The sequence below is a fragment of the Lates calcarifer genome, unplaced genomic scaffold, assembly GCF_001640805.2.
Source record: "Lates calcarifer isolate ASB-BC8 unplaced genomic scaffold, TLL_Latcal_v3 _unitig_2562_quiver_2230, whole genome shotgun sequence".
In the NCBI taxonomy this organism is placed as follows: domain Eukaryota; kingdom Metazoa; phylum Chordata; class Actinopteri; family Centropomidae; genus Lates; species Lates calcarifer.
Genome location: NW_026116301.1, coordinates 1 through 10,863, shown reverse-complemented (window position 1 = coordinate 10,863; position 10,863 = coordinate 1). Strand labels below are relative to the sequence as shown.

The 10,863-nt window shown below is 39.0% G+C and overlaps 2 protein-coding genes across 2 annotated transcripts; both read left to right on the top strand.

Annotated features, from left to right (window-relative positions):
- Positions 1-6,530: 6,530 nt before the first annotated feature.
- Positions 6,531-8,813, top strand: LOC108892949 (uncharacterized). The gene is made up of 5 exons (XM_018690736.2): positions 6,531-6,662; positions 7,021-7,056; positions 7,476-7,751; positions 7,855-8,130; positions 8,592-8,813. Exons 1-5 carry the CDS (start codon positions 6,629-6,631, stop codon positions 8,621-8,623), a joined length of 654 nt encoding a protein of 217 aa, XP_018546252.2. The 5' UTR covers positions 6,531-6,628; the 3' UTR covers positions 8,624-8,813.
- A 398-nt stretch (positions 8,814-9,211) lies between these two features.
- Positions 9,212-10,721, top strand: LOC127140224 (uncharacterized; the record flags this gene model as incomplete). The annotated part of the gene is made up of 5 exons (XM_051068171.1): positions 9,212-9,259; positions 9,338-9,648; positions 9,751-10,051; positions 10,141-10,383; positions 10,620-10,721. Coding segments are annotated over exons 1-5 (1,000 nt in total), but the record flags the coding sequence as incomplete, so codon positions are not given.
- Positions 10,722-10,863: the final 142 nt, after the last annotated feature.

Here is a 10,863-nt window from a genome sequence, read left to right as displayed (position 1 = left end):
TTCTTCATCAACAGTTTAACCATGAAAACACTAAAAAATATTCAACATTTCAGCCGAACCAGAAGATTTAACAAACATTAGAGGGCTGTTTCAGAAAATCAACAGTTGACTGTCAGTATCTCCTGAAGAACCAACAACAACAAATATTTGGGAAAAAGTGAAATGATTATTAATTTTGTGTCCATCAACTAATCACTGAAGCAGTCGTGTATGTTACTGTGAACTGCACAACAATAATAACCATAACCATTTCAGTATATTTTTGAATGCAGGATTTTAACTTGTGTTGTTTCTTATACTTCAGTAAAAAGTCTGAGTATTTCCTCCACCACAGATGGTCACATAGAGAATCAATATTTCAAAGTTCCACCTTCTTCTTACTAACACATATTTAAAATGTCTTTGTTTTGTTTTGTTTTCCTTTAATAAATAACAACCAAATTTACAAAGGTCTTAACTAGGGATGCACTGATACCGATACCAGTATCGGATATCGGGTCCGATACGCTGTTCCTGTACTCGTACTTGTAAAAATGTTCCGATAACACTTTATAGCAGCGTGACATTCAGTTGGGCGTTGAGAGAGAAACTGAGAGCAAGGAGGAGCAATGTTGGCGGTGTGGAGGTATTTCAAAGTGGATGATGGTGACTAAAGTAAAGCGGACTGCAAATTATGCTCTGCAAAGTTGTCAAGAGGAGGGACGAAAGCGAGTACTTTCAACACAAGCAATCCAATAAACATCTAAAAAACCAACATGACGCCAAGTTCAAAGCGTTTGCTAATAATGGCAAACAGCAACAACCAACTTTGCAGCAAACTCTGGAGAAGAGGGAGAAGATGTTAAGAGACAACCCACACACAGTGAAAATAACAGAGGCTCTTACCCAGTACATTGCTCTGACCAGCCATTGTCGGTTGTTGATGAGATTTTGACGTCTTCTCAGCGTACTGGAGCCGAGGTATGAGATCCCTAGCCGACACCACATCACTGACACAGTGTTGCCAAAGCTACACGACTTTGTGAAGAGGCACATCTGCAACCTGTTGCAAGACATTTCGGCCCTCAGCTTCACCACTGATATTTGGACAAGCAGCGTTAGCCCGGTGTCCCTCATCAGTTTAACTGCACAGTGGATTAACAAGGATTTTACTCAGCAAAGAGTTGTCCTGCATGCAAAACAATTTAGGGGTTCACTCACCAGCCAAGCCATTGCAAGTGTGTTTGATGACATGCTTCAGACATGGGGGGGTCCCTAAAAGTTCTGTTCATGTTGTGCTACGTGATAATGTGAAAAACATGACCAAAGCTATGAGTGACGCTGGACTCCCAAGCCTGCCGTGTGTCGCACACACCCTCCAGCTGGCTGTTAATGAGGGGCTTTTAGCACAGAGGAGCATGGCTGATGCTGTGGCAATCGGACAGAAAATAGTTGGACATTTTAAACATTCCGCCTTAGCCTACTCCTGCCTTGAAGATATTCTGTTTGTTAAAAAAAGATGCAGTTGAATGCTAAAATGTCAATAACAGTATTTTAACAGTACTTCTATTTGAGTAAAATGTGTGGTGATGCCATATATAATGGAATGTTCAAATATCAGTCAGCCATTTCTTACAGTCAGAGAATGAAACAATATCTGATGAAAATAAAACACGTTTTCAAGTAAATGTACGAAGTGTAATCGCGTTAATAAGTACTAGTATTGGTACTCTGTATTGGCAAGTACTCAGATCCAAGTACTGGTATCGTATCGGTTTGAAAAAAAGTGGTATCGTTGCATCCCTAGTCTTAACAGAATCTTATGTGAAGATTTTAAGTAAATAAGTGTACAACTGGTTGCAATTAAAATTAACACACTTACGAACAACTCAATCCAATATTTTATAATTTGTAGAACTGATATTGTTTTGTAATGTAATGTAGTATGTCTAGCACATACACAAGATAAAGAATTTCTGATCATATACAATCAAACTGAAGATATTTTTCAGTCCTATTTTTACTGATCCTTAACAACAACAATAACATCTGACATTTGATGTCTTACTGTAATATTACATTTTTTACATTTTTGATGCCTTACTATACTGTGACATTTTTACTTCTATTTTGGATTACTATTACTTCTGCATTGCTTTTATATTACAGATGACTTCTACTGTTACCTCTAATATTAGATTACTTTTCCCATTGCATATTACTTGTAAATTTACAGATAGAGTTTTCTGTTGCAAACTACATTTAGTAACAGATTACTTTGACTATTACATCTTACTTCTGATATTGCTAATTACTTTTACATTACTTCTATTAATACAGATTACTTATACATTATTTTTATATTGCAGATTACTTCTATTATTACACTTTTCTGATACACTGAACACTGAACATAAACAATGTCAGTGGTCTGTGTTAGACGGTTGATGTAAAGCTGTTTGTGAATTACCCGGAGGCTTCAGTCCTGGTCTCAAAGACCTTCTTCATTGTACGAAGACTCTCTGTGATCATGGACTACATCTCTGTGATCGCGGACAATGTCTCTGAGATTATGGACAATGTCTCTGCAAACATGGACTATGTCTGTGATCTTGGACGATGTCTCTGAGATCATAGACGCTGTCTCTGTGATCATCAACAATGTCCCTGATCGCGGGCAATGCCGTCAAATCGGTGACCCCCGTCTCCGCCGATTCTATCGCAAGGTCTCTACGAAGCATGGACAATGTCTCTGATCATGGACAACGTCTCTCTCATCTTTGACAAGGTCTCTGTGACCATGGACAATGTCTCAGATCGTGGACAATGTCTCCCTCATCCTCAACAATGTCTCTCCGATCATGGACCATGTCTCTGCGATCACGGACGACGTCTCAGTGATCGTGGACAATGGTATGGATGAAGTGGTGACACCTGGAGGAAATCAAAGAGAAACATACAAAGGAAAATGATCAATACACTACTACCTATTCCTCATCAACAGTTTAACCATGAAAACACAGATAAATATTCAACTTCACAACTGAATTGCCACATTTGACATACATTTCAGAAAATGAAATAGTGATATACTGAATACTAACCAAAGACAAATGAATGTCAGTGCTCTATGTTGGACAGTTGATGTAAAGCTGTTTGTGAATTACCTGTGAATTGTCCTGGTGTCAAAGAACTTCTTTATCATACAAAGTCTCTCTGTGATCGTGGGCGATGTCTCTGTGATCGTGGACTATGTCTCTGTGATCGTGGACAATGTCTCTGAGATTATGGACAATGTCTCTGCGATCATGAACAATGTCCTTGTGATCGTGGACGATGTCTCTGAGATCATAAACGGTGTCTCTGTGATCATCAACAATGTCCCTGATCGCGGGCAATGCCGTCAAATCGGTGACCCCCGTCTCCGCCGATTCTATCGCAAGGTCTCTACGAAGCATGGACAATGTCTCTGATCATGGACAACGTCTCTCTCATCTTTGACAAGGTCTCTGCAACCATGGACAACATCTAAGATCGTGGACGATGTCTCCCTCATCCTCAACAATGTCTCTCCAATCAAGAACCATGTCTCTGCGATCACAGACGACGTCTCAGCAATTGTGGACAATAGTGTGGATGAAGTGGTGACACCTGGAGGCAATCAAAGAGAAACATACAAAGGAAAATGATCAAAACACTAGTAAAGTAAAATGATTAAGCAATCACAGAGTAAAATAGAGTAAACACTATCAGTTAAGTAAATTGCAGGATTTTAACTTGTGTTGTTTATTATACCTCAGTCTGAGTATTTCTTCAACCACAGACAGTCTCATACAGAACCATTATTTTACATTTCAACTTTCTTATTAACACATATTTAAAGTGTATTTTTTTGTGTTGTTTTCATTTAATGAATAACGACCACATTTACAGCAGCTTATGTGAAACATTTCAAGTAAGTGTAGAATCAGTCATTATACACTGTAAAGATATTTAAAAAATTACCCTCTGACCAACAGTTAAAATTAACTCACCCCAATACCTTGATTGTAGAACTGATATTGTTTTGTACTGTGTAGTGTAGTATGTTTTGCATATGCATCTAATTAAGAATTTCTGGTCATGTACAATGAAAGTGAAGTTAAGATATTTTTCAATCCCATTTTGACTGATCCTTATCAATAACAATCCAAGACAGAAAATGTTGCATTTGTTGTTTTATACACAGACACAAGATTGGCAACTATTTTGACACATTTACAAATATTTGCTTGAAGACAGAGGCTTGAGAGGTAAGAATTTAATAGTTTTCTTTGTAATATGATAAATAGAAAATACTGTTGATTGAAAAGTCACCTTGAGCTCTGAGCAATTACACATACCTGTTGGTCTGTAAGGTGATGTTGGGGTGTCTGTCCAAAAGCATCACTAACAGATAAGGATAATACTAACGCTCGCAGCTAATGCTAAGGCTGACGTCCACATGTAAAGGCAGCCAGGTACAGACGCAGTATAATACAAAATGACCACAGAGACACAAAACGATGACAACAACCTGACAGACCGCAATGAGTTGAGTTAAATGACACGAACGGAACACAAATTTACAAGTAGATGCAAAATGTCGCTTAAGTGACGGTAAACAAACACACTAGGGATTTAAACAAGACTATCAAGAGCTTGTTGTATTTCCGCCCGTCCACGTTGGGGTTCCACAATGTGGACAATATAATGTCAGGGACGCCTCAGTCACAGAAAAACAACCACATTCTTACCCATGCGATAAAAACGAGTGAAAATGGAAGACATGTCATTAAAAGAGAAGGCTAATGCTAACGCTCGTCGCTAACGCTAGCCGCTAGCTGGTCCGCTCCTTGTCCTTACCTTCGGGCCGCAGGTGAATTCAGCCCACAGCCTCACTCGTGTTCGACAAAAAAACAGCTCCAAAGCTTCTTTTAGCATCCAGGCCTCTTAGGAAATTAGGCTTTTTCGCGGTACTGACAAACCGAGGAGATGGTTCAAACGCTGATTTTAATCTGTTTTCCCCGTCGTCGTTGCTCCGCCTCTTTCCGCTCAGAATGTCATAGCCAATGGCAACACAGGCAAGCCAACAACGTCAGCGTAAACGCCAATTGGCTATCAGATTCTGTTCCGCCCAGGAACCGCCTCTGATTGGTCTTATAATACATCCGCAGGGACGGTAGGATACCGATAAGGTCTGGATCGTGGATGTATTAAAAGCACAAGATACGGTTCCGCCGCTCATCCTTGCAGCCATTTTTTTTCAGTGGCCACTCGAAGCACTGCAACGAAATGGCCCAAAAATTATTTTCACCATAAGGGGAAGAGACGCCTGTACAACTGTTGACAGGACACATCCAGCAATAAACAAAGTCAATTATTACTCTTTGTATTTTATATTTTTAAGCCAAGGAGTTGTAATCTTTATTTTTCAGAAGCCCAGAAATTCATGTTTCTCTGAGTGAACTCATCTTTACCTTGTAACCATCTTCCTTGCAACATCTCAGTGATGTCCTCTGGCCCTGGGTTCTCAGCAAGCCCTCTGCACCATCTGTGTGTCTTTGTTGATAGTCTCTGGACTTCATTCTTTCCTCAAGCATCATCTCTCTTAACTCAGGTGTTAACTGTAGGATACAACATTATTTAAATCACTGGGGCAGCCTAAAGATAACAATAAAACCATAAGAAATAAGGTTGTGTTGCACCCATAAATCACAGAGAACTTAAAGCTGCAGGCCTTTTCTTACTGGCCATCCTGGTGCTATATAAATATTTTTTTCAGCTCTTAGTTTGTATTTTTTAAAGTTTGGTCTTTCACCTTTTTAGGCAACAACAAACTTTTTTTTCCCAGCAGGGAGCTGTCATTTGCATTTTACTCTAACAAAGTTGAATGCCTTCTCTCCTAGTAATCTTTATAGTATACCGTTTTTTGCAGAAAAATCAACTGTCTTACACAAACAGGAAATTATGCAATAACCTGAACTGTCAGATGTTCATTATGTGAACTGATACTTTTAAATGACAGTGCCAAATTACACTTAATGAAGAAAGCAAAATGTTTTTCTCTTTAGATATTTAGTTGTTATAGTTGTTACTTTATGTTTGTTTCCTGAGGTTTCTTCATTTTTTTCTGATGAAGGACGTTTTCCTAATTTAGTTTGAGTCTAAGGAGAGAGGATTTTGTGTACATATTGGAAAGCCCTCTGAAGCATCAGCTGCACTTTCAATGATACAGCAAAATGATTTCACCATGGAGATTAGTTCACTTCACATTTTTGTTTCCAGTTCCTCTTTGGTGATCTACTAAACATTATATCATCATGTCTATTTCTAGTCTTGAGTAATACGAACATAAACATAACAATCATTAAATATTTCATTTTCATTTTATTACATTATTAAATATGTCTTTAAATAAATGATACACTGTAACACAAAACCTAATGCAATATTCTCATTTTTTTTTTTTCTTCTTTCAAAGAGGAAGAAGGCGGGGATGATCAAATATTGCGAAAACCAGAGCAGAAATTGGCATGAATTCTGTTTCATTTTCTCTCTTATTATTCAAGTTTCACACACTGAGTTGGACACATTCCTCAGATGCAGAGCGTCTGTCCTGGATGTGAGGATGGGACACACCTTGCTCTGTGTGCTGGTGTTATGTGAGTACTTCAGACACTTTCTGTTTTAATGGCACAGATAAAGGAACATTTTATAGTGAGGACAGAGCATCAGTAGTTTGCCAAGTTTTTACTTAGTTGTTTGTGTGATGGATTGGTATAACCTGTATTGTTTATAGTTTATACTGCAGGCGAAACTTTAACAAATCCTTTGGCTTGTTTACAGTCTCAGTAATTTGTTAAAAAAAGTTATAGTAATGTTATTTGATCATTAATTATGATTTCATATTTCTATATCGAAACACATGAAAGTCCAGCTTTTGGAAAAAAAAAATCCCTTGTTATTTTGAAACTCTCTGATGTAATGAATGATATAATGAAATATCAATGTTTATTTTAGTGATGAACACGTTCCGCAAGTATGGAGTCGCTCAAGGTGATCACACAATTTATACTTCTGTTTTTCCATATATTCATCAAAGATGTTTCTAGCTACTGTCACTCTTAACTCATTTCCTCTTTCTGTGAAGGAGTGGCAAATAAAAAAACTGAATGTGCTTAATCCTATCCTGTTTTAATGTCAGACACTTAAATATTTAGAATTATTGGCATTAATAAAAACCAAATAGAGGATTAATCAGAGCAGTAGTTAGCTCATTCATTAGTTTGTGCAAGACACTTACAGCAATGAACTGACTGTTTAGTGCAAATGGCTCAATTAGATTTATTTGGAGAACACATTGACATCACTGTTAGATGTGCTTATAGATGTAATGTATTAAACACCAGAAAGGGGATGGTAATTGCCCTAAAACAGCAAATAATATCTATGTGTAAAACATATTTCTATATCAGAATCAACAGCACAAAATGTTACCGCCACCCTGAGAGGTGATAAAAGAACCGTACCAATGAGAGGAAGTGTGATGCTGACCTGCTCTGTGGATACTGATGACTCCTCCCGCTGGAGATATCGGTGGTTCAGACGAACTACAGGACCTGTGGTAGAAATATTCATGAGAAACAGAAATATCAGCGTCACAGAAGGAGGCATCTACTGGTGCAGAGGAGAGAAAAGTGACCTGAAGATCCTCACAGAGAATAGCAATATGCTGACTATTCACAAAATTGGTGAGTGTAGCAATTTGTTTCACAGTGCATTTATGATTGCCAGTGCTGCAAAAAACACTGACATTTATGCTTTTATTTCTGTTGTAACTGGGTATGTTATCAGTTTCCAGCAGGGCTGTTGTGACTCTGAAGCCAAACTGCACCCAGATATTCAGTGGTGAGACGATCACTCTCAGCTGTGAGATCCAGGGAGGTGGAGGTACTAAGTGGACGTATGAATGGATGAAATCTGCCTCAAACACATCAGTGAGCCATAATGAATATAAGATTAGGAAGGCTCTTAAGTCTGACAGCGGGAACTACTGGTGTAAGGGTAGACACAGTGGAAACTTGTATTCTTCAACTGAATGGAGTGATGCTATCACGTTGACAGTATCTCGTAAGTTTTACCGTCTTTCATCCTGAGTGAAAATGTCATGTTTTCATTTATCTGTACAAGAAAGATACCACAACTTTGTAACCACAACATCTCCAGGTTGAGCAGGCAACACATGTGCGGCTCCACAATTCCATCAAACAAAAATGCCAGTGATAATAATGAAAAACTGTATGAACATTCATAGTGTTGTTGTGTCCCTCAGTGTGATGATGATTGAAGCAAAAGCCAGATGTTGGCAGGGGTTAGTGGGTATTTTGAGATAACAACCAATAACTCTCCATTATATACAGTATCTCACAAAAATCGCTGTCATAGGTCATTGATATGTTGACAGCATGTTTTCTGACAGAAAATTACATACCCGCAACATGTGTAGTTTGGATGCTCTGACTTATGAAACCAGCAAATAGCATTAACACAGAATGATTGGGACATTTTTTTTATGTTCTTACTCTAAACAGAAAAGAAACCAAAGGCCAACATAAATGCCTGAGAGACGAGTCATTCCAATAGGTGGCAGTGTGACCCTGACCTGCACTGAGAGACTATCACCTGCCTTGGAAATACTACTGGTACAGAGGAGACAAGAGAAACCCTGAACGCAAACAACTGAACGCACCAAATGCTGTTTTACAAGCAAAGGGACAAATCAGAGTTTCACAGGAAGGACTCTACTGGTGCAGAGGGGGGAAGGGGGAGACCCAGTTTACTACACAGAGTACAGCGAAGTCATAACTCTTTACAAACTTGGTGAGTATGGCAATATGATGTTGAATACACAGTGCAGAAAATGAAATCTGTTTTGTAAATTATAATCGCTTTTTTGTGGGTTTATTCTTTAATGTGAACAGTTGCAAACAGGGCTGTCGTGACTGTGCAACCCAACTGGCCTAAGATATATAAAGAAGAGACCATCACCCTCAAGTGTGATATCAAGGATGAGGAAGATACTGAGTGGGAGTATGAATGGAAAACAAGCAGCTCCATCAAACCCCCAGCACAACATGAAACCTTGATTATTGGCTTATAGGTCCTACAGTGGAGACTACAGGTGTATGGGCAGGAAGAAAAATGCCTCAAATGTCTATGACGGAGTGGAGTGATGCCTTCACCTTGATAGTATATGACAGTAAGTGCACCTGCAATGTAAAAAAGGTCTGGAGTATGCACTTATAACATTCATTCTAAGAAAATCACTCTCCAACAGATAAACCTCGGCCTGTCCTCACTGTGTCTCCATCATGGCTGAGTCCTGGAGCCTCAGTAACTCTGAACTGTGAGGTTGAACATCCATCTGCAGGATGGAGGTTCTACTGGTATAAGACTGTTCCTGATCTGTCACACAACTCCTACAGCTATGAGCTGTTACCTGGTAGCAGCAGTGGGACTGAACAGGATTCCTACATCGTTCATGGTCAGACACACACAGCAGGATATGTGTGTAGAGCTGGAAGAGGAGACCGAGTGTATTACACTCAGTACAGTGAACCAAGTTTGTCTGGTCTGGGAGGTGAGTTTGTATCTTTGACTTCTTCTCGATTTCTAATGTATTTTCTTTATGTATGGTTGTGATTTCCATCCATTTGGTTCAGTCCACCTTTGTGTCCTTTATCTCATAAGATCTTTGTACTAAGCTTAATCATTCCATGTTTTTCAGATCTTCATCCAGCAGCGTCTCTCACAGTGAATCCTGACAGAGTGCAGCACTTCACCTCTGACTCCGTCTCACTGAGCTGTGAGGGAAACTCTGCTGAGTGGAGATTGAAGAGGTTTACTGATAAAGACTTGTTAGACTGTTCTGAGTGGGGGACGATAACTGGATCCACATGTAACATCCACAGATTACAGGAGGGTGATGCAGTGTACTGGTGCGAGTCCCAGTCAGGAGAGTTCAGCAATGCAGTCAACATCACTGGACAGAGTATGTTTTGACAATATTGTCTATCTTGAATGAATTAGTTATTTATTTACAACTGTTGATTTAATTTGAATTTCTTCATTGTTTTACAGCAAAAGACATTATCCTGGTGAGCCCTGTCCATCCTGTGACTAAGGGAGACCCTGTAACACTTGGCTGCAAGCTGACAACCACAGAATTAGATTCCAATGTGTTTTTCTATCACAATGACAAACTCATCCAAAATGACACCAGACAGGAGCTGAATATCTCTGCAGTGTCAAAGTCAGATGAAGGTTTCTATAAGTGTGAATGCTCAGGAAAGGAGTCGCGACAGAGCTGGGTGGCAGTAAAATGTGAGTGATTATTACTGCATTTTTCTGGCTAATCCACTCATTATTTCAGATTAAAAGTCCATGTGCTGTCACTGTGGCAGACACATGCATATAAATCTCTAAAAATGTTGGAGAAGTTCTTTTGCTTTCCATAGATTGTTAAATGTGTGTGCATGGATTGCCACTGACAAACTGGATCAGGTTGCATTTGTGTGTGGATAACAATTTACTTCAGATTTCTGTACCTTTTTCTGCAGCATTGGAGTCTTCTTTTCCTGTACCAGTTCTTGGTGGTCTGCTTTCTGGAATTGTAATGATTATCCTCCTATTCCTGCTGTGTCACTACAAAAAAGCCAAAGGTGAGACAACATTAAACTCATTCATTTTTTCTTTTTTAAAATGACAGAGGAACTCTGATGTCATGACATGTGAAAATGAACATTTTGCTTTACAAAACCATCTAATAACAACTGTCTTTTTCACAGGTTCATACTGTGACAG

Coding starts and splice junctions, on each gene's coding strand:
- LOC108892949 (XM_018690736.2), top strand. CDS start 6,629: ATGGGACACACCTTGCTCTGTGTGCTGGTGTTAT. Junction 6,663..7,020: donor GCTCTGTGTGCTGGTGTTAT/GTGAGTACTTCA, acceptor TGTTTATTTTAG/TGATGAACACGTTCCGCAAG. Junction 7,057..7,475: donor CAAGTATGGAGTCGCTCAAG/GTGATCACACAA, acceptor TTTCTATATCAG/AATCAACAGCACAAAATGTT.